This window comes from Electrona antarctica, assembly GCF_951216825.1.
Source record: "Electrona antarctica genome assembly, chromosome: 14".
NCBI classification, from domain to species: domain Eukaryota; kingdom Metazoa; phylum Chordata; class Actinopteri; order Myctophiformes; family Myctophidae; genus Electrona; species Electrona antarctica.
Window position 1 is genome coordinate 30,412,006 of NC_136795.1, and position 25,138 is coordinate 30,437,143.

The following is a 25,138-nucleotide window of genomic DNA, read 5'->3' on the forward strand; positions in this document are numbered from 1 at the left end:
ATAGCATCTCTGAGGATAGAATTCTGGATGAGCAGGACATGTGCAGCATTTTGTACAAAACGGGCCACTCCTGAAAACTTTGGAAGGCAATGTTAGCCAATCAGTGTACAATCTGAGAAATCCAACAGACTCGTCTTGATCACATGACTGAAGAAATGGCTACAGAAATACATGATCTCTGTAGCCATTTCTTCATACGCCTTTGATGGCAATTGGATGATTTGAGGCATTTTGTTCCAAAAATGTGTTTTGCAAAAATCTACCTGTTGGTGGCGCTATAACAGGCCAATGTGAAAAGGGTGGGATATATTCCTCAGCCTAGTAAGAAAATGTGTGAAAGATTTCACGTAAATTGCATGCTGCGTTCATGATTTGAGGCTATTGTTCAAAACGGGGCAATCTTGCAAACTGTGAAAGCCAATTATAGCCAATTAGGATGGAATATGAAATATCAGACAGGTCCGACTTGAGCACATGACCATAGAGATACTGTGTAACGATTTGTGAGATTTTTGGACAGAATCTGGAGGAGTAATATAAAAAAATGTGTTTTACAAAAGTCGGCCTCCTGGTGGCGCTATAAAAGGCAGATGCGGAAAATGCAGGTCAAAGGTTTGTCCTTGGCCTCTAGGGAGTGTGCATGCAACGTTTCACGCAGATTGGTGCAGTTTTAGGTAATAAATGTGAAAAGCTGCCTCATGGTGGCGCTATAACAGGCCGTTCTGGAAAATGTGGGGCAGAGGTTCATCGTTGGCATCCAGGGAGTGTGTGTGCAAAGTTTGGCATCGGCCGGGTTAACGGTGCCGGAGATTAGCTGTACACAGACGGACGGAAGGAAGGACGGACGGACGGACGGACGGACGGACGGACGGACGCACACACACACACACACACACACACACACACACACACGGACGGAGTGCAAAACATACTCTCTCCCCATGCCTTCGGCCTGGTGGAGACAATAAAAGGTAAGGGGAACAATAGTATGGTTGCCCATAGGCAACCACACTAATAAAGAAATAAAAGGTAAGGGGAACAATAGTATGGTTGCCCATAGGCAACCACACTAATAAAGTGTTACAATTACAATAGTCTGGTTGCCACACTAATAAAGTGTTACAATTACAATAGTCTGGTTAACCACACTAACTAGAAAGAAGCAATTCTGGGAAATTGCAAAGTGTGGTTGCCTCACTCGCTGATATAGACCCCTCCCAGTAATTTTGCCAGCCAATTACAATGTGAAGTCACCCTTGTGATCATGCGTAAGTCATTCGGAGGGGATTTCCCCCCCAAAATCATGTTTTTGCAACAAACGGGTAATTGTTTTTGCAAGGGAGCCGGTCGTTGAGAAGGAAATCCGAATCTGGTCTGAGGACACAGACGCTATGCTACAATCCTGCTTCTACCAGACTGACTGGGGGATGTTTAAGAACGCCGCTGGGAATAACATCAACGAACTCTCAGACTCAGTCACTGGCTTTATCAGTAAGTGCATAGATGACATAGTCCCAAAAAAGACAGTTCGGATCTATCCCAATCAGAAACCATGGATGGACAGCGGAGTACGTGCACATCTGCATGAACGGGATGCTGGTTTCAAATCTGGCGACGTGGAAACGCGCAACACGACGCGCGCGGCCCTAAACAGCGCCATCAGGAAGGCGAAAAAGGCCTACACAAAAAAGATGCAAGACAAACTCAGCAATGGCGACATCAGGAGCACATGGCAGGCGGTACACACCTTGACAGACTGCAAAACAAGAACCAGAAGCGAGGTGAACCCGCCTGCCTCCCTCCCCAACGAACTGAACACTTTCTACGGCCGGTTTGAGATCAGCCCCAACCGCGGCAGCCAAGCGGGGCCATCAGCAGCACCAGCAGAGGAGAACCCTCTAACCATCTCGGAGAGAGAAGTGCGTACAGCCTTCGCACGGGTCAACATCCACAAGGCAGCCGGACCTGATGGGATTCCAGGCCGGGTCCTTAAGGCATGTGCAGACCAGCTGGCGGGTGTCTTCGCTGACATCTTTAACCTCTCCCTCTCCCAGGCTGTGGTCCCTGCAGGGTTCAAAATGTCAACCATTGTGCCCATTCCCAAAAAGGCCAAAGTGACATGCCTGAACGACTGGAGACCTGTCGCTCTCACCCCGATCGTCAGCAAGTGCTTCGAGAAACTGGTGAGGGAATACATCAGCTCCACGCTACCTGCCTCGCTGGATCCGTGGCAGTATGCATACCGTAAAAACAGATCCACCGACGACGCTATTGCCATGGCTCTCCACACCGTCCTCTCGCACATGGACAACAAGCTGCTGAAGGACAAATATGTACGTATGCTGTTCGTGGACTACAGCTCAGCATTCAACACCATTGTCCCAGCAATACTTGACAAAAAGCTCAGAGATCTAGGGCTACACCCAAGCATGTGCGACTGGATACAGGACTTCTTGTCCAACCGACATCAGGTGGTGAGAATGGGCAGCATCACATCCGACCCCCTGACCCTCAACACCGGAGCACCCCAGGGATGCGTGCTGAGCCCTCTCCTCTACTCCCTGTACACGTATGACTGCATAGCCACACATGTCTCCAACACCATCATAAAGTACGCGGACGACACGACAGTGATAGGCCGAATCGTCAACGACGAGTCTGACTACAGAGAGGAGATCAAATCACTGGCACTCTGGTGCCGGGAGAACAACCTCTCTCTTAACGTCGACAAGACCAAAGAACTGATCGTGGACTTCAGGAGGCCGCGGAGAGACCATGCGCCCATCCTCATCGACGGTGCTGCAGTGGAAAGGGTCAGCGAGTTCAAGTTCCTCGGAGTACACATCGAGGAAGACCTCAAATGGGAGACTCACTCCACACACGTGAGGAAAAAGGCTCAGCAGCGACTGTACTGGCTCCGCCGCCTGAAGAAGCTCGGAGTAGGAAACCGCATCCTCAGGCTGTACTACAACAGTTCTGTTGAAGGCATCCTAACAGGCTGTGTCACGGCCTGGTACGGGAACTGCACTGCCCGAGAAAAGATCAGCCTACAACGAGTAGTGCGATCGGCAGAGCGGATAATGGGAATCGAGCTCCCAGCGCTCCAGGAACTGTACAAAAGGCGGTGCGTGGTCAAAGCCAAGCGCATCATCAAGGACAAGCACCACCCAAGTCACAGACTGTTCAAACCCCTACAACGACCGCGACCGGGCAAGGGGCTCTACCGCAGTATCAAGAGTTCCACCACCAGGCTCTGGTGCAGTTTTAATCCGGCTGCTGTCAGGATGCTGAATGAGGCATAAGCCTTGTTCAGCAGCCTGACAGCAGGCAGTGCAAAAACTTTTCTGGCTCTTCCTGAACACACCTGTGGATTATACCAGGGACAATGACTTGGACTTGGACTTAGCTCCCCCTCGGACACACCTGTGGACTACACCAGGTACAAATGACTTTTTGTTGCACTCCCTCATGGAGCTACTTGCGGATTATACTAGGGTCAGTCCACCCTAGGTGGACACGCACTGACCTTTTGCACCTTAATCCCATGTATAACGCACTGACTTTTTTGTTTTTCTATTGTTGCTCTTGTTGTGTTGTTATTGCTCTTTTTTTTCTCTAAGCACCTTAACGTCCATATGTATATCATGCACAGTATAAGTATAACATGCACAGTATACATACATTGCTGCTATGCTCAGGCACCTTAGTTAGTTTTATTATCTCAGGTTTTTGTAAATATGTAGATTCTGTTGCTCTCTTGTTTTGATCTCCTTCCCACTTTCCCCCCACCCCTCTTCTTCTCCCCCCCCCCCCCTCTTCTTTCTATGGAAATTAACGTTGCGATGGGAACGATGTACAAAAACGAATTTCACCCACTTCTTTACCTTGTAAACCTGTGATGTGACAATAAAACTGATTCTGATTCTGAATTGTAGCGCCCCCTATGGATGAAAATGGAATTGCTTTTGGCTCTGCGTTGATTAAGCCACCCTCGACATGTGATTCAGATTTGGGATGGATCGGACATTCCGTGCGTGAATTGTGGGATTTTTTGTAAAATAGGTTCCTCCCACTAACTTCGGAAGACGATTACGGACGAACGATACTGTGCACGGACTGTGCTGTTTTAATCGGATAGGTCCGGAGATCATGTGTACCGATATTTGTGAGATTTGGACAAAATCTGTAGGTGGAGGATCCAAAAGTGTGTTTTGAACAAAATTAAAAATGGCGGAAAATCTATCTAGACGCAAATGGGAGAAAAATAATTTTGTTTTTATGATCTACGGTTCAAGAATTATAAGCCAAAAGGTAAAGTGGGCTGTTATAGCGCCACCATGAGGCCGACCGATATAATTATAAGTTTATCTATAATAATAAAAAGGAAATGGAAATAAAAGGTAAGGGGAACAATAGTATGGTTGCCCATAGGCAACCACACTAATAATAAAGTGTTACAATTACAATAGTCTGGTTGCCCTTTGGGCAACCACACTAATTATATTGTTTTAAAACCATGTATTAATACATTTAAATTTTGTCCAATCCATATGGTGAGTATGTTCATGCAATATAACTTGTAGTTGTACAATTGGGGTAGTTGTATTTTGTGTCCCTGCTCTTCTTTCGATACATCTAGATCGTGTCTCGCCTAGCCTGCCTTGAAAGACCTGAGGCCGATTCTACAAATGTCAAACGAGGGTGTTTTCATGATTCTGATTACAGCTATTACAGCGATTACCGTCATCACATTTGACAGTAATAGCCGACATTAGCCCAAGGATAGTTTTTCGTGCAAAGCTAATGCTTGCAATCGATTCAGAATCATGAAAACCCCCTTATTTGACCTGTCACATGCTACTTAAAGTATGAACTGCTCCCCTTCATCACCTCCATCATCAACACCTCAGTAACCAAAGGCTGGGTCCCATCTGCCTTCAAGTCAGACAGAGTAACACCACTCCTAAAGAAACCCACTCTTGACCCCTCAGATGTCAAGAACTACAGACCGGTTATCACTCCTTTCCTTTCTTTCCAAAACTCTTGAATGTGTTTTCTCTAACCAGCTCTCTCTCCATCTCTCACAGAACCACCTGCTGGATCCCAACCAGTCAGGATTCAAGAAGGCCCACTCCACGGAAACTGCACTCCTCGCAGTCACATAAGCACTACATGCTGCCCAGGCTGCTTCCCACTCTGCAGTCCTGATTCTTCTCCTAGACCCTAGCAGCTAGGGTGTCAGCTAGGGCCTAGCTGATCTAGGCATTGGCGGGACGCACTAAAGCGGTTATCCTCCTACCTAACCGACCAAACCTACCAGGTTTCTTGGAAAGGTTTGCTATCATCCCCCCGAACCCTCGTAACTGGGGTCCCACAGGGATCTGTACTTGGTACACTCCTTTTCTCCCTATACACGAAATCCCGCCTTGGCACTATCATCTCTGCTCACAATCTATTTTATCACTGCTATGCCAATGACACTCAACTGTTTCTATCCTTCCCCCCTCTGCTACTCAGGTGGAAGAGCGCATCACTGCATGCCTGGCTGACATCTCACAGTGGATGTCTTCTAACCACCTCAAGCTGAACCCAGACAAGACTGAGCTTCTCTTCTTCCCAGCCAAGTCCTGCCCCATGCGGGAGCTAACTATTTCCGCAGACAAGGCCTTGGTAACGTCTGTCCCAACAGCCAGGAACCTTGGTGTTGTCCTGGACAGTCAGGCACCTGCCCTTTTGCAGAAAGTGCCCTTTCTCAAAAATAAAAAATAAGTTTTATTTTTTATTTTTTTTAGGGAAAGGGCAAAACAAAGTTGTTTTTTTTTCCTTTTTTTGTATTGCCACATAAGGAGATGTGTGTGTGTGTGTGTGTGTGTGGGGGGGGGGGGGGGTGGGGGCCCAATACGATCTTATGTGGGGGCCAATAAGGGCTTGTGGGGGGCCAATAAGGGCTTATGTGGGGGGGCAATAAGGGCTTGTGGGGGGCCAATAAGGGCTTGTGTGGGGGGAAAACAAGGGCTTGTGTGGGGGACCAATAAGGGCTTATGTGGGGGGCAAATAAGGGCTTGTGTGGGGGGGCAATAAGGGCTTGTGTGGGGGGGCAATAAGGGCTTGTGTGGGGGGCAAAAAAGGGCTTATGTGGGAGGCCAATAAGGGCTTGTGTGGGGGGGAAATAAGGGCTTATGTGGGAGGCCAATAAGGGCTTGTGTGGGGGGCCAATAAGTGCCATTGGCCCTTCAAGACGAACATTTGGTTCAAGTAATGATAAATGCCACTATCATAATGAATTATCTTTTAATCTGCCATCAGTCAGTTTTAGTTTCAGACTAATGAGAACATATTGCTTATTTTACTGTCCAATGACATGAAATGGCACAAGGGAAGGACACCACAAAAAGACCACCCCCAAAAATCGCTGCGCGCTACGCGCGCCCACACATGTGCCCTTTTTGGGAGTTTGAGCCCCTGCCCCCCTAGTGCTCTCTGCACGGCCCTGCGCAGGTCGCCTGGTTTTTAACCAGACGAAATTCACTGTGTCACTCCCCTTCGCCGCTACCTCCATTGGCTCCCGGTCGCTGCCCGCACAGAGTACACAACTCTGATGCTGGCATTCAAAGCAACCAAAGGAATGGCACCGCCATATCTTGCGAGTCTGATCGGACGCTACAAACCTTCCCGACTGCTCAGATCAGCCGAAGCAGGGAAGCTGGAAGTACCTTCGCTAAAAACGCAGGGACAACGCTGCACACGCCCCAAACTCTTCTACCTTCTGGCTCGAAAACTATGGAATGGACTTCCCATTGCAATCAGAACTGCAGATTCACTCCCAATCTTATGCCGCAGTCTGAAAACACACCTCTTCAGACTCCATCTTAGCCCATAGTACTTGCCGTAGTACTAGCCCTAGCCTCGATCTCCTACAGGCGTATGCATAGGCTCAACCTATGTAACCTAATTAGCACTTAATGTAAGACATAACACTCTATAGTGTACAGTTTCCTTCGATAGATATTCCGTTTCGATGTATTACTACGTTTTTTGTTCTTACTTACTGTAAATCGCTCTGGATTAAGAGCGAGAAAATTGTCAATTGTAATGCATAATGTAATTTTTTAAAAATGCCTTATATAGGTTGTCAGTGGTATGGTGACATAAATGGCGCTAACAGGTATTAAGCTACTGAATTGGATGTGCCCCCCCTTCCAAAATGAAACATATGGTGATTGAGAGCATGTGAAAAAACTGCGCTTTTGTCCGCCATGTCCACATGCTAATCTCCTTCGCTATACCTCATTATTCCCTGTAATGATTACAGCATCAATACAAATAACACAATTTAATATTTATTCAAAAAGATTTTACTTTTCTCACCTCTCTTAGATATCAGCTTGTAGAGTACTTTGTTCAGGTGATCAATTAGTCGACAATTAGTCGTCTCTGTACGGTATTTGGTCTGCAGTTTGTCTTTGTAGGCGATGGTTCACATGTTCACATGTTTAGTACAGTAAATAAGCCAAGCAGAAGACATTCATAGAGAAAACATTGTTTACATACTTTTAATTGATGTTGAAAATGTAAAACCGGGGTCAAAATGACCCGAAGACCCTAGGAGGGTTAATATTTATTCAAGATATCAAGAAGATATTTAACATCTCTCACCTGGATCATCAAGCAGTTGCACTTGCAGCAGCAGCTGTAGCCGTTGTGTAGGGTCACTAAAGTCAAGAAATTCAATCTGGTGACCTATGTTGATCGGGGGGGGGGGGGGGGGGGGGGGGGGGGCAAAGTAAATAAGCCAAGCAGAACCGGGTCTTACAGAGTACAGTAGTGTACAGATGGGACAAAATTAAAATGTCATCAATCTGTCTGGTAGAGTGTTCATACAATATAACTTGTAGTTGCAATTTGCGTCCATGCCCTTCTTTTGATACATCTAGATTGTGTGATTACAGTATCAATAGAAATAAAACATTTTTTGACTTCTCACCTTCGTTTCTCAGACACTTCTGCACCTCAGATATACGTAAGCAAAGCCCTTCTATTTGTTCCTCCGACCAGGGATTCATCTCCTGAGGCAAAATTTTAACTGCCAGCTGTCGGAGGTGTTCAGAAGAATCTGGGTGTTCCATGTTGATGGAGGGATGGGGGGTAGCACATGCTTGAAATTTACCATTTTCATGTCACATGTTTAGTACACTAAATAAGCCAAGCAGAACACGTTTCATAGAGAAAACATATTTTCCATATTTTTAATTCATGTTGAAAATGTAAAACCGGGTAAAAATGACCCAAAGACCATATCATTATTATTATAGGAGGGTTAATATTTATTGAAAAAGATTTTTAACTTCTCACCGTGCAATGCATCAAATCTTGTATGTGCAGCTTCATTCATCCATTTCAGTTTTGTAACACCTTGTTGTATGTAAGTTGTTTCAAATTGGATCATATCTGCATCCAAGATGATGGAAGGATCCAAACCTGTATGGTAGAGTATGTTCATACAATATAACTTGTAGCTGTACAATTGGGGTGATTGTATTTTGTGTTGATGAATTGAACATGGTGGACCCTATTGTAAACAAGTGTAATGCTTAATTGGGTCGTCCACTCACAGTTAACAGCCTTTGTATTGAGTTTGTGCTTGAAATGTACTGTAATTCTGCAAACTGTTAATAAATATTTCAATCAATCAATCACCTAGCCTGCCCTGAAAGACCTATAATACCTGAGCCCAATTCTACAAATGCCTTCTAATTCAGTACTTCTCGAACTTGTTTGTGTCAATGACCGCCAAAATGATATGTATTTGACCCCCATCTTAAATGTTTTTTGCAAGGGACCCCACCAGATGTGATTTTTGCATCAGCAGTAGTAGTTTATTATTTTCAGATTCTCTACTGTAATGATTACAGTACAGTGTCAATAGTAATTACACAATGTAATGTATTCAAATATGTATTGTATATGTATTCAAAAATATTTTTAACTTCACTCACCAATTTTCAGTTGAGAAATATTATACTCGACATCAACAATGTAGCGTTCCAGCTGTTGAACTGTCCACTGTTGAACTGGGGGGGGGGGGGTACAAAGTCACAAATACTTTTTTAACTTTTAAACTTTTAAACTTTTTTGTGCTCTTATTACTCTGTCATACTTTCACTTTGAAACTCCATTCAAACTTTAAAATGTTCATCAATCTTTGAATTTTCATTGGTGAAAAAGTTGTTTTGACAAAGTATAAATAATAAATATTTAACTTTATTTATAAAATCTTTCTCTCATAGACAATGTATGGGATTGTATCTCTAAATCAACCTCACTTTTGCAGCCTCATTACTCTGGCATACTTTGTCGTAGAAACGTGATTTAAACTTTAGCTAGCTCACACGGCTGTGGACCTTTTCATGGTTCAAACCGTATTCGAATATGTTACACGGTTTTTCCGATATCGCAGTTCAATCGCAGGCCGTATCGCCTAATTAGTGCGCCCTTAGAGTGCGGGGCCTCCTTGAGTAGAGTGTGGAAACTGAAATGCTTCCCTCGGAAATCTACCAAACAAATTGTCGTCCTGGCCAAAATATTCACTTTACACGGATGTTCTTTGGTCATTTTGTAGCCACACATGTCCTCTTTCACACAATGTAACCACCAAAGCACAGATGCATACAGAATGTGAACTACGGCCTTTTAAGTGACACAAATACAGTCAAGCTGCCCATTGACCTCCATTGTATAATTCTTACGGGGAAAGTATCGTGAAGACAATTCTTAACTCGCTCTTATAACCACATTTTAGATCGTACCAACACCACAATCGTACATGTTGTACCTCAATGTCTCAGGCCACTCAGTGAAAAAAATATTTGCATTCGACTTGTTCGGGCATAGGTTTTTCCCTATTCAGGCCCATTGAAATCTCCCAGTCATAGTGAAGCACTGTTTTACTCTCCCACAGCTGAGACATATAAGGGCTTAATTACAGGGCTAAAATTAGAGTTACAAGATCTCAATGAGTTGCTCTGCGAAACCTTGTGAGCTTGTAGGTCTGCTATTTGTGCAGTCACAGACACACGCACGCAGCTTGTAGGTCTGCTATTTGTGCAATTAGGCTCCACACACACACACACACACACACACACACACACACACACACACACACACACACACACACACACACACACACACACACACACACACACACACACACACACACACACACACACACACACACACACACACACACACACACACACACACACACGAGTTCTCAATCTCTGCCCGAACCCGGCCCGGCCCGACATTTTCGGGTAGGGCCGGGCCCAAAATGCACGATAATTAGTCGGGCCGGGCCGAGCCTCGGGCTTTGTGATTTTCCGTGATTTCTCTTTTTTTTTTAAATAATTTTATTATAACAAAAATAACAATTCTGTTGTTTGTGTAATGTATTTATTTAATATGAAGAGGGCTGAGCTGGTGAATGTTGGCGATTCACTTTTACAGTTTAGGCTATTATACTATATGTGACTGAAGGAGGAGGCGATGATCAGCAGCAGCGCACCAAAGTGACAGAATAGAACGGTGGTTGTTGAACTTGCTACCGCTGGCTGGCCTCTGGTTTGCCAACCAAATGAGCTGCTTACTGCTCAGCATCAACTATATAACTTAAGTCAACTTGCCATATGCTTAAATGTTTTATAAGACCATCGATTCAGCCGCAATAGCTCGTTTTGGAAACGTCGGGGCTTAACGAGACACTGCTGTCTCGTTGAACCCAGTTGGGAGAATAAGCTAAATTAGGCTACCTAATCAACGTCACCACGGTAAATGCTCCATATAACTATGAAAGCGCCTGCATACACGTAATATAGTTACATGATGACCAAGCAATGTTACAGTCACACTGTAGGCTACAGCTATTTGGTTTACAAATCGTATCGCAGCGCGCTGTAGCCTACAGCTATTTAATTTCCCCATCGTAGCGCAGCGCGCCTGTTGTGTGACCACTGCCCAAAATAAAAGATCTGCAAGCTGTCGACAGACTCGACACGCCATCGAGCGGCATGTTGATGGTTTGTATGTCTGTTATTTTGGTTAGGCAACGCACATTACGCGTGGTATGTGGGTTTGAGAGGCAATGATTAATGTAAACTATACAGTAACCTAGTAGATTATAGCCAAGTTGACAATTGTCATAATATTGTATAGCTCTGTTCGGGACTGTTGCACAACGGTGAACGATGAAAAGGTTGCACTTTGTTAACGGGACAGTAGCCTATTGGACATAATTAACTGCACTTCAGAGGATCGCTGCTACTTTGATTCAGAAGATGTTTACTCACCCCTGGAAATTGCTGGAAACCATTAGAATGTTGAAAATGGAACATTATCAGCCAATTAACGTGAGTTACATAAATCCTTTATTTCGTCTCAATAATCCACGGCGCCGTGGCCATATAGTGGCATTTTTCTTTTTCCTTTTTTTCTCCACTCGGGCTTTTTCGGGTTTTCGGGCTTGACATTATGGTAATTGTTAGGGTCGGGCCGGGCCTCGGGCCGACCCAGTTAGGGTAGGGTAGGGCCGGGCCTTCATTTTCAGGCCCGATGATAACTCTAACACACACAAAAACCCTGTCTTTTGCTTGCAGCATGCTACATTCTTGCAATTTGCTCCATGGGCTTAGACCACCAATAGGAGCACGCTGTACTTAATTAATTGCTTAAGCCCCGCCCTTCTGTCTTCCCATTGGCTGGCCTTTACACAGCTCTAACTTTTGTTTGCGGCATGATACAGTCCTGAAAATTTGTTTATGGACTCACACCACCAATAGGAACACTCTAATATAAACTTAAATATATATTTTTTAAACTTTTTTTTTTTAAACCTTTTTTTTTATACTTTTTTTTAAACTTTTTTTTTTTTATACTTTTTTTTTTTATACTTTATTTTTTTAAACTTTTTTTTAAAACTTTGTTTTTAAAAACTTAAAAAAAAACTTAAAAAAGAAAACTTAAAAATGAAACTTAAAAAAAACTTAAAAGAAAAAAAAAACTTTTAAAAATGAACTTAAAAAAAACATTTAAAGAAAAACTTTAAAAAACACAAAAATGAAAGAAAAATCTTAGACCATGGTCAATAATCATTGTGTTTATGCTTTTAAAGATAGGCCTATATGCTATTTGACCCTTTTTTTACATGTAAACGTATGCTATTTAATACAATTTCTGCTCATTAATGCTTTCATATCCATTGATGTTGTATTTCTTTCTTTTTACCTTTTCTTAATTAATCAATAATACATTGTAAAGCATTATTCATACATTACAAATCATTAGTAGACAGTTATGACTTTACTTACTTTATTCTGCCACTTTTTGGGCATCATACTACTTACACATACTTTACTGCTTACGGTATATTATTATTTTTTACAAATTGTTATACTTTTCAACTTTTTGTACTCCGGTCCCCAGGTATCAAACTTGGTGGTTGGTCCCACAGACACAGCTATAACGTTATTTTTCCAACTTTCTTTTTTAGCGTCCTACTACTTCCACATACGTTATGCTAGAAATGTAGTTCAAACTTCAACATGTTCCGCTTTATGCAGTTATTTATGCTTATATTATTATTTATTTACAATTTTTTATACTTTTTAACTTTTTGTACTTTTTTCCAGTGTTCAGACTTGGTGGGTTGTCCCACAGACACAGCTATAACTTTATACATTGCGTTTTTAGCGACCCCACGCAGTTTCTACAGGAACTGCTTTCTAGTTATTATTCCACGTGATTAGTCTTTTTTTTTATGTGCTACTCCTCCCACAGTTTTGACTGTACGCACTTGAGCCATATGTCAAATTGACCGGCTTCATCGGGAAGGATGTGCTTGTATTTTTTTAAGAGAAATGTTGTATAGTTTAATTGATATTAATTTATTAGTGAATACAATTTCCCCATTGACATGAATGGGAAAATGCGATTTTTCGCATTTTCTCACATTCAAGTATTTGTTCCTCAGAGACTGTAAGCACTATAGTTACAAAACTTGGAGGGTAGGTTCATAATAATTACTAAAATTAATCAATGTATAATGTTATCGGTCGGCCTCATGGTGGCGCTATAACAGCCCACTTTACGTTTTGGCTTATAACTCTTGAACCGTAGGTCATAAAATCAAAATTATTTTTCCCTGGCTTCCTTGGGTCATGACGCATCTCCCCATATAGGCCACGCCCATTTGCGTCATGATAGATTTTCCGCCATTTTGAATTTTATCCAAAACACACTTTTTGCTGCTCCTTCTACAGATTGTCCAAATCTCACAAAAATCAGCACACATGATCTCTGGACCTATCCGATTAAAACACCATCGGCAGAATTTTGGTAGTGCGTATCGTTTGGCCGTAATCGTCGTCCGAAATTAGTAGGAGGGGCCTATATCACAAAAAATGCCATAAATCACGAACGGAATGTCCAATCCATCCCAAATTTGAATCACATGTCGCGGGTGGTTCAATCAACCAAGTTCCAAAAGCAATTCCATTTTCATCCATAGGGGGCGCCGCAAATGCGAGAAATGTAACCGTTTGTCGCAAAAACATGATTTTTGGGGGATAAATCCCCTCCGAATTACTTACGCATGATCGCAGGGGTGACGCGACATTGTAATTGGCTGGAAATATTAGTGGGAGGGGCATATGTAAGCCACTGCGGCAACCACACTTTGCAATTTCTTAAAATTGCGACCTTTCTAGTTTGGAATTGCTTTTGGCTCTGGGTTGATTAAACCACCCGCGACGTGTTTCAAATGTGGAACTTCGGACGACGATTATGCCCGAACGATACGGATTACATTACGCCTGTGGTGTTTTAATCGGATAGGTCCAGAGATTATGTGTACCGATTTGTGAGAGATTTGGACAAAAATCTCTAGGAGTAGCAGCAAAAATTGTGTTTTGGAAAAAAAATCTAAATGGCGGAAAATCTATCCTGACCGAAATTGGAGTGGCCTATATGGGGAGATCTTTGTAAAAACAAGTTAAAAAGTGAAAGTATAAATAACTGCAAAGAGCTGAACATGTTGAACTTTGAACTACATTTTTAGCATAAAGTATGTGGAAGTAGTAGGATGGCGAAAATAATAATAATAAATTAATATAAACTGTCAATAACTAGTGTGTGCTCGCGAGCCCACAATTACAATAGTCTGGTCAACCACACTAATTACACAATTTAATATTTATTAAAATATTTTTAACTTCTTACCTTGCCAAGAATTATGTCTGTTATAGGTCTCCTGGAAATGCATCATTAAGTAGTGTTCGGCAATCATTTCCGCTAACTCTTGGTCAGAGCATCCAGTCTCATCGCTCAGCTCGCTCAGAACCTGTATGTTCAGCAACTTACAGGTTCCCAATAGGTCCTCACGCGAAGGTTCTAGGAATTAGGGATGGTACCAATTAATCAATTTTTCAATGAATTGCAGGAGTCTTCAAAATATGTTTTTACAGACAAAATATAGGCCAACATTAATGTACAGTAAGGCTTCACGATATATCAAACGTGTACCTTCATCATAGTGGAGAATAGTATGGCCCTCTCTCACACACAAACACACACAATTAACGATGGCTCGTTATGTGTGTCAGCTCAAATGAAGGCAGCTGTACAGTTTGTGTGTGTGTGTGTGTGTGTGTGTGTGTGTGTGTGTGTGTGTGTGTGTGCACGTGTGTGTCCAACTTTATGTTTTGATCTGTTTATATCAAGTACTTCGCACTAGCCCCCTTCTGATTGGAGCGATATGCGGGAGTATGCGGCCGCTAGAGGCGGGATCAACGCGAGACTGATGACATATTGAAGCTGTGCCACAGCACACATGCAAACACAAACTAACAAGACTACAACTCGAAATTACTCAAATTATGGAGATATCAGATTTTTGTCCCGCTGCTTCCGGTTCATTGTTTCTGCTTGAGAGAGACCAGATGCAGAAACGACTTCTCCCCAAATCCAAAAGGATTTGATTGTCCATCCTGAATGTCATTATTTATTAGTCACTCAAAGTAACTACGAGAATTGAGAAGATCTCCACAAAAGTTTACTCTGATTATAAAACTATCAAAGCATTAACTCAACATGTAATGGTATATGACCATGTGCTTATAATGTAGAATATACTAACTGAAACGTTTTTGGACAAATTGGAAAAAAAAATATATTTATTACATTTTATTTTTGTCCAATCGGTATGGTAGAGTGTGTTAATACAATATAACTTGTAGTTGTACAATTGGGGTGATTGTATTTTGTGTCCCTGCTCTTCTTTCGATACATCGTGTCTCACCTAGCCTGCCCTGAAAGACCTAAGGCCGTTTCTACAAATGCCTTCTAATTCAGTAATTCTCAAACTTGTTTGTGTCAACGACCACCAAAATTATGTATTTGACCCTATCTGTAAACCGTTTTGTGCAAGGGACCCCGCCAGAAGATAAGATTTGTGTATCAGCAGTAGTTATGAGTTTCAGATTCTCTATAAATAGAAATTACACAATTTAATATGTATTCAAAAATATATTTAACTTCTCTCACTCTTCGTCATGTGCTCCTCATTTCGTTTTCTCATCTGCAGTAAACCATATAGTTCCCGCAATTGGTCACACGAGGCTTTCAGGAATGCAATGTTCTTGTTGCAGTCGGCGGCGGTCTTGTGACTGGCGGTGGCCCCGAGCTGTGGCCCTCGGTGCGCAGTGAGGCTGTGGACGCCAGCAGGAACGTCACCTGGATCAGGAACCAACAGGTTGCCTGTTATATTGATGGAGGGGGGGGATTGTACATGCTTGACATTTACGATTTTCATCATGTGTGTAGTACAGTAAATAAGAAAAGCAGAAGACGTTTCATGGAGAAAACCTTTTTTCTACATACTGTTAATTCATGTTGAAAATGTCAAACTGACCAAAAAATGACCAGAAAACCCTAGGCGGGTAAATACTTTATGGTAGAGTATGTTCATACAATATAACTTGTCAGAGGTGCAAATAGCCTACATCCTGCATCCTTACTCAGTAAATTGAGAAAGGACACAATCATGTCACCCGCCGGAGGTCCTGGGATGCAATACTGTACTAAGTACTGTACTCCAACGTTGTTGAAGTAGAACTCATAAAATGTCCCTGGGACGCATCTAATGTCCCTGAGACACATAGCCTAGCCTGAAATACCTGTAAGACCTGATGCCGATTAGGGATGGAGCTCGATAACATATCCCAAAAAAAAGGATAACAAGCATATTGAGTACCCGGTATTATACGCTTTGGGCTTATCATGCCACTTGAGCATAGCGGCCCATGACATCATGTTTAAACTATCAAGACAAGAGGGGATCAAGAAAAAAATACCTGCCAACCAGCACTGCCCGGGTAAACAAAGTTAAGCTTTTAAAGTGACGGTAGGCTACACATATTAACCAGTTCAGTTTATTTAATATTTTTAAAATATAGTTTATTTGTAAAAAGGTCAATTGCCTTCAGTCTATTCGAAAATTTCTTTAGGGCTGACCCCCCGGGCCCCTCACCAGAAGATAAGATTTGTGCATCAGCAGTAGTACAGATTATCTACCTCCAAATCCCCTGTAATGATGACAGTATAAATAGTAATTACACAATTTCATATTTATTCAAAAAAACATTATATATAGTTGCGGCTAGCTGTTAGCATAAACCCCAGTTCCCAGTGCCACCATACACGTTCACTTTAAAAGACAGAGTTTGCCTGCCTGTTAAAAGCTTCCGTAGGCCTCAACCATTATATAGATGGAGTATACGTTGGGGTACGTGTATATATACGGACCTGGGATATGACGCCACCTAGCGTCGACGTCCGTATATATACGTACCTGGGGGGAAAAAAGAGTTAACTTCACTCACCTGTAATATCTTCCAAATCTCTCATTTTTCCTAAACAAGACCGAAGCTGTGCAATGTTCTTGTTGTAGTCGGCGGCGTTCTTGTGAATGGCGGTGGCCCCGTGCTGTGTCTCTCGGTGCGCAGTGAGAGGTTTGTCGGTGGGCGCGAGGCTGTGGCCGCCAGCATGATCGTCACCTGGATAAGGAACCAACAGGTTGCCTGTTATATTGATGGAGGGGGGGGGGGGGGGGGGGGGGGGGTATTGTACATGCTTGACATTTACGATTTTCATCATGTGTGTAGTACAGTAAATAAGAAAAGCAGAAGACATTTCATGGAGAAAATTTTTTTTCTACATACTGTTAATTCATGTTGAAAATGTCAAACTGACCAAAAAATTACCAGAAAACCCTAGGCGGGTAAATACTTTATGGTAGAGTATGTTCATACAATATAACTTGTCAGCGGTGCAAATAGCCTGCATCCTGCATCCTTAGACTCAGTAAATTGAGAAAGGACACAATCATGTCACCCTCCGGAGGTCCTGGGATGCAATACTGTACTAAGTACTGTACTCCAACGTTGTTGAAGTAGAACTCATAAAATGTCCCTGGGATGCATCTAAAAGACCACCCCTCAGTCCCAGGACTGAGGGGTGAGACACATAGCCTAGCCTGTAAGACCTGATGCCGATTAGGGATGGAGCTCGATAACATATCCAAAAAAAAGGATAACAAGCATATTGAGTACCCGGTATTATACGCTTTGGGCTTATCATGCCACTTGAGCATAGCGGCCCATGACATCATGTTTAAACTATCAAGACAAGAGGGGATCAAGAAAAAAATACCTGCCAACCAGCACTGCCCGGGTAAACAAAGTTAAGCTTTTAAAGTGACGGTAGGCTACACATATTAACCAGTTCACAGTTTATTTAATATTTTTAAAATATAGTTTATTTGTAAAAAGGTAAATTGCCTTCAGTCTATTCGAAAATTTATTTAGGGCTGACTCCCCCGGGCCCCTCACCAGAAGATAAGATTTGTGCATCAGCAGTAGTACAGATTATCTACCTCCAAATCCCCTGTAATGATGACAGTATAAATAGTAATTACACAATTTCATATTTATTCAAAAAAATATATATATATAGTTGCGGCTAGCTGTTAGCATAAACCCCAGTTCCCAGTGCCACCATACACGTTCACTTTAAAAGACAGAGTTTGCCTGCCTGTTAAAAGCTTCCGTAGGCCTCAACCATTATATAGATGGAGTATACGTTGGGGTACGTGTATATATACGGACCTGGGATATGACGCCACCTAGCGTCGACATCCGTATATATATACGTACCTGGGGGGGAAAAAGTTAACTTCACTCACCTGTAATATCATCTCCATTCAGCTTCTGGAGTGTGGCATCCAGTGTTTCTAAATAAATCTTCAGCTGTACTTTTAATTCTTCATGTAGTTCCATTGAGGCTTTTAGAGCAGCCATCTCATTTTGATCTGGAGAAAAACAAATTCCTGGTGAGATTGGTCTGGCACTCAATTTGAATTTAATTTCCCTCACACCATAGGTATGGGTGACCAATCAGAGCCCACTATTCTATTTTTTGCTGTGACATTGGAATCTGTGTGTAACCGCCCCTTGGAAATAAAACCAACATGTTGCACATGCTTGATATTTACCATGGCCAATTAAAAGGCCAATTCTACAAATGCCTTCTAATTCAGTACTTCTCAAATACTCCATGACTTTAGATAGAAACCCTTCTTGTAATAATAGAAGCATAATATCCTTAAATCCTCATGCAGAGATCTTTATTGTAAACTAAACTTTAGTATTTTTCTGTGCGACACGGACACACACTCCCTGTGAATCCCTCTCCTCTCCTCTCTTCCCTGCATGCGGCCAGTCTGCACATGTGAGTGCATACGCGCATTTTTATCCCTCGAGTATAATAATGATGAGGAGTGCCCGGGGGTATTTAGGGCCATTAAATCAGGGCGCCCAGCGATTTGTTGCTTCAGGACCACTTTGGATGACGTCCCAACCGGAAATGACATCGAATGTTGCTCAATCGACACTGCCACCATGTAGACTGGTGTGCTCGGTTATGATATCATTAATGTTCCGTCCTGTGATTAATCTCCGTCCTGGGCGCGGAGCGGGATTATTTGATAAGGCGGAGATCTCCGTCTATGCCAGTGTTAAATAGCGATATATGGTTATTTTTCCTTTAAAACGATCCCTGGCTAATAAGACAAATATGCCATAAAACAGTATACTTGCCCTCTACAACTAAAATACATAAATAAATACACTTTAAATATTTGATTTCTTTCATAAATAAAGAATCTTTCACAATAGGAACTGCTCCTGTCACAAGTTGATGATGTCATATGTCCATATGGTCTAGCCCTATGGAATGTATGGAATGCATATGCTGATAAAAACAACGTAATACTTCCTAAGGATAATATGAGCATCAAAGCAATATTTTAAACTTTTTATTAGCATTCCATATATTCCATAGGGCTGGACCACACATGGACATATGACATCATCAACTTGCGACAGAACCAGTTCCTATTGAGTGAAAGATTCTCTATTTATGAAAGAGTGTTTTTTTTTTTTTTTTTTTAGTTATAGAGGGCAAGTATAAGGTTTTAAGGCATATTTGTCTTATTAGGATCCTTTTAAAATAATGAAAAGGCAGAAAATACTGGATTGTGTCTGGATAGGGGATAAAACGATTTTTCTTTCATTGCTAATAAACAATAAATGTTTCTTTTTTTATTATTATTATTATTTTTAACTGTACCAAAACCGAACCGAAACCGTGGCCCCCATACCGAGGTACGAACCGAACCGTGGGCCAACTGTACCGTTGCACCCCTACATGTGACACGGTGCACACACCACACATGCAGTTGCCTCGGAGCATAGTTATAATGTTAACTAAGATGCTCAGTATTAGAAACCACGCAAACATGTTTAATCACATAATGTTACTTTAATTGATTAAAGGACAACCTTAGTTTTTTTCAACCACGGTTCATGTTTTAGGTTGTTATTAGAGAATGTGAATGTGAATGAATATTAGAGAAGGTGAGTGTTAAAAAATATCCATTTGATGCTTTCTTTCAGGTTTTTTACAGGGGGACGGGGGCATTCGAACATGGGGCTAAATATGCATTTCTTTACAACATTTTATGGTAATTTACTTTTTTATTATTTACTCAAATCCTACTAGACCCCAAGAAATTACATCTGGCCACAAAAGATCACGGGACCTACTGGTGTGGAGGTAGAGATACTATAGGAGGCTCCCATACTGTGTGTTGTAGGCTCAATATGTGAAGATGTCACTTCCTCCTTCGCACCAGTAGTTCCCGTGATCTTTTGTGGCCAGATGGGGTCTAGTAGGACTATGGTAAATAAAATAAAAATAAATCAACATAAAATGTTGTAAAGAAATATATTTTAGCCTCAAACGCCCCCGCCCCCCTGTCAAAAATAGTTAAAATCGCTAAAACTAAAGAAAGCAGCAAAAACTGGCACACCCGAAATCACCATATATACAGTTAATATGTGCGTGTGTGTGAGGTTGCGCACAGGTGGTGAAAAACAACCATGCTGTTTTCGTGCTCAGACACACCCACCCAGCCAGCCAGCCACCCACACACATAGCTCCGTAAGGAGCACCACTCAATGAACACTCATCTTTTACTTTCTCTAATAACAACCTTGGTTGGGAAAAAAAAGTTGTCCTTTAAAAATGAGAACAGGTTGTGAAGGCAGACTCGGCAGAAGAGAGACTCTGCAGAAGAGAAAACGCCATGTAAAAACTACTCACGTTAAAGCTCCCTCCGTGACACATTTATCTTGTAGCCTACTAGAATTTTGCCGCCCTTTGGGTGGCGGAATCCTAGTTACGGGCCACATAGCCTACTAGAATGTAGGAATCCTAGTGATGGGGCAACGCAATGGGCGGAATTTGACAGCCTCCACTCATGTTTCAGCTGTTTTTAAACCCAGTATTGTGCACTTCACATGTAGTAACAGATGGCTACACATCGTAGACACACGCACACCCAGGGTAAATAGTATACGTGGGTCTATGAAAACGTGCCATTTTCCATTTTCAGTGTTTGATTTTAGAGTAGTAGATTGGTACCTATCAGAAACATGAGGCGTGCCATCTCAGGCTATTTTATTTTTTGAGTATGCAGGTACATTTTGTCAACCCTGTTACCAACATTTAAATTGCTTTTTGAAAATGTTTTAAAAACATATTTTGATCAAATGTCATAATATATGAAAGATGAATTCCTCTCGTTACACCCAGTGTATTTGTCAAGTGAAAATATTGATTAGTTTTACTGTTTTCACGCAGATCAACCTGCCTCTTTGCAATTAATAACCCTACAGCACCTTATTTTTTAAGAAGTTGTCAAAACAAAATATTTTATATTACAAAAAAATGTGTGGATAACTGGTCACTTTTAATTAACATATGAGATGAATTGACTTTACATTTGCTTTTTAATTTATTAAGTTGTATTAAAATACAAGTTATAAAAGTAACAGGGTTGACATCTCAGTAAAACCTTTAGAAACTGACCCTGTATGCATTCTTGAAGAAAAGTACTTAATGGGTTGTTTCTATATGATTTGAATCAATGATGCTGAATCAATTTCTGCCATATGCCGAGTGATACGGGTCACCGTGTGGTCAGAAATTGAGTAATTAGCATAATGAATCACAAAAAACTGGAAATGGGCTATAATTCTGATAAAATGTTTTGCTTAATGGGTTGTTTCTATATGATATGGGCTGAATCCATTTCTGCCATATGCCGAGTGATACAGGTAACCATGTGGTCAGAAATTTAGTAATTAGCATAATTAATCATTAAAAACTGGAAATGGGATATCATTCTGATAAATAATTGTGCTTAATGGGTTGTTTCTATATGATTTTGATGTGCGGAATCCATTTCTGCCGTATGCCGAGTGATACAGTCCACTACATTAGGGTGCAAAAATGCTCACTACACATTCGGACACTAAAACAAAATGGCGGAACCCCAACGTAGTGCACTATATGGGGCATAGGGAATGAATTCGAATGCAGCCTGTGTGTGTGTGCTGTGTGGGGTGGGGGGAGATTAGTTGCGCTGCCCTCGACAGTGATATACTTCTCCAGTAAGCAGTGCAGAACCGAGAGTGCTATACTTCTCCAGTACAGCAGTGCAGAACCGAGAGAGTGACACATTCTTTTGGATGTAAACTGCCCAGCTTTTAGCTTTTTTGATCGGATTTGCGGATCAGTGAATTTTGCACGATCGGTGATCGGAGCGTCTCTAGAACCAAGCCGGTGAGTGCATGGTTTCTGGCTGTTTTATAGGAAGCAGAAGTGCCCTAAAAATATGCCGTTCCATAGACTAAAATTTAAATATAGTGAATGGAATAGTACTCCTGATCAGGAGGAAAAAAAACGCCATATCCACTTGCCCAAATGTGCTGACCTCATCACATTTGTGATGACGGCTATGACTGTTTTTAGCCCAAGGAGTGTTTTTTGTGCAAAACAGTGCGACTAGGTACTCGCATATGCTACTAAAAATAGCAACGTGCGAGTTGTAAATTTAAATTTGTAGCACCGGTGCGACTACAGAATTTGACCATTCAATCATGATAAAGACAAGGCAAGTGCACATTCTATAGTCGAGGTTCTATTCCTAAATTTATATTTCTTAGTACGGCGGTGTTGTTCGCCAAAAAGAGCAGATCTACAAGCTAACAACGTGTTGAGGCTCAATGCAGCGTTCATTTGAAGATCTGTCCCCTTTGCTCCCACCGCCCCGCCCCTCCCTGTGTTGCTGGCTGCTAAGTTCTCTTCCCTGTCAGCAGCGGAGCGAACACAGCAGGATAGCATGATAGCATAGAAGGAGTTGCTTGGACCCCGACACGTTGAATACTAAACTTATTTGGAAAGTTTGGAATGTTCAAACATCACTCGATATAACTTTTACCAAACGTGGGTGAAACAGCGTGCAGCCGTGCACGCAAAGAGTGCACGTGCGCACGCACGCACGCACGCACGCACATGGAGTGGACGGATTGATTGATAACCAAAACAACCCTTGCTTAGCACCTCGCTTACAAAAGTGTGCGCGCAGGCTGCGCAGCGCAATACGAATGACCGACCTGTCACCTGGCTGCCACTGGATACATATTAGTCAGTGGCCTGCATAACGAGCAACGGAAAAAATCCAGATGAATATCAAGATAGTGATATAATATTTTGCCATATTGCCCGCCCCTGCCTCATATCACTTTATTAAAGAAAAATCACACCTGTGTGAAGTGAGGGGCACTCTTATCATCATACATCATCATGAATCATCTCATACTGGCCAATCAGAATGCCTGTTGCCTGTGATTGGTTAGCTGATTTGCTCGTTTACATATGACGTAAATTTTCCTGTCAATGGCGTTTAATGTTTTGATGTTTCATTTATGTCATATTTAGCTGAATTTTGACCTAATTTCTCCGTTCATTGTCAATGTCAAATCTTGAGACGTGTGGGGACTAAAGCTGTATAGCTAGCCCCTCAAAAACACATTTGCTAACTTTTCATCGTGCTCCTAAAATAATTTGTGTGCTACTAGATTTTTCAACTTAGTAGCACACGTGCTACTTGGAAAAATGCTAAGCGTCAAGCCCTGGCTACTGAAAGCAGAATTAATTTTAGCTATTTTTGCCTAACCTTAACAGGTTTTTGATGGTGGCCATATGGATTTGGGGCTCTCATGAATTTTCCCCACATTTTTGCGATTTACATGGGGGCTCAATTTGTTTAATAACCCTCCTAGATGACAAATCCATTGAAAAACGGACCTTTGCTCTCCGCGGTCACGGAACTGCTGTAAACGACCCAACTCGCAGGCAGGGTACTTACTGAATAAATGAATACATTGACCAAAAAGTAGACAACAAAACGAGGTATTTTCTCACGGCAATGAAAGTAGCTTATTCCATCAGATCACTGATCAGTGTAGGCTATATTGTAGGACTGCCCAGCGCACAGTAGCCTTGAAAAAGAAGGAAGTGTTGTGTGTGTGTGTGTGTGTGTATATATATATATATATATATATATATATATATATATATATATATAATAGAATCAATTTTTTTACTTCATCGTCTATTTCTCGATTCAAATGTTTTCAAAGACATTCTTGAGAGTTGTGCAAATCACATTGTGTGTGATTCCAATCAGAATCAAGGATTCAACCAAGCCGTAAATACATGTAATTATACAATGCAATTACATCATAGTATACATTTTATACATGACTGGACGCGTGTTGAAAACTAACCGAATCATGAACCCCCTAGTTTGACATGTCACATACTACTTAAAGCATAATGACATTTTGAAAGTTTTGCCTTATATTGGTTTTGATGGAATGGTCACATAAAGGTGATGATAACTGGCATTAAGCTACTGAATTGTAACAGTTATACCAAAATATAAATTAAAGACATGTAGGAATTATAAAAAATATTAAGTTCACAGCTTATGTGGTACATATTAATAGTAATTCACAATTTAATAATTATTCAAAAAAATTAATAAAAACTTCTCACTGAGCTGAGCTTCCGTCAGAGAGACCAGACATTCCTCCACGACAGCGAGTGATATTCCCGCTGCTTCAATCAGCTTCTGCACTTCTGCCTTTTGTTCTCCTTTAGTCTGTAACAACAAATGGTGACAATAAACAGTTGTTGCTTCTGTTCATGGCTTCTTTGTGGAAGTTATGATTTCTGTATGTGCATCACTTAACACCACTTCCATTATCATATAAGACACCGTTCTGTGATTGGACGATTTTCACTCAAAATGACTCGATCCGTGATCTGCAATTTACCCGATGCAGAGAAAGCGATCTTTTATTTTATACCATTTAAGTGGTATAAAAGTCAGATATGTGACCCAGGATAAGACGCAGGATAAGTCATGGCAGAGCTGACAGAGGAGGATAGGAAGGATAGGATGTTTGTTATACAAAATGAGTTAATAGCACAGGCAGACTCTAAATACACTAAAGAATACTGAAATAACTGTCAGAGCTGAATTCGACATGTAAATATGAAATATATGCTTAAACATTTAGCTATGTGCAATACTTATAAATGATACTAATTAACGCTC

The 25,138-nt window shown here is 41.6% G+C and overlaps 1 protein-coding gene across 1 annotated transcript in view; it reads right to left on the reverse strand.

Annotated features, from left to right (window-relative positions):
* The window catches only part of LOC306937148 (uncharacterized protein), a gene marked incomplete at its 5' end in the record, with an annotated part of 88,256 nt that overhangs the window by 12,321 nt on the left and 50,797 nt on the right, over window positions 1-25,138 (reverse strand). The window contains 10 exons of the mRNA XM_079520814.1: window positions 7,369-7,461; window positions 7,657-7,740; window positions 7,985-8,113; window positions 8,353-8,478; window positions 8,997-9,071; window positions 14,269-14,439; window positions 15,592-15,780; window positions 16,929-17,102; window positions 18,290-18,415; window positions 24,574-24,679. Coding sequence (XP_079376940.1) covers window positions 7,369-7,461; window positions 7,657-7,740; window positions 7,985-8,113; window positions 8,353-8,478; window positions 8,997-9,071; window positions 14,269-14,439; window positions 15,592-15,780; window positions 16,929-17,102; window positions 18,290-18,415; window positions 24,574-24,679 — 1,273 coding nt within the window. The remainder of the gene's footprint in view (window positions 1-7,368; window positions 7,462-7,656; window positions 7,741-7,984; window positions 8,114-8,352; window positions 8,479-8,996; window positions 9,072-14,268; window positions 14,440-15,591; window positions 15,781-16,928; window positions 17,103-18,289; window positions 18,416-24,573; window positions 24,680-25,138) is intronic.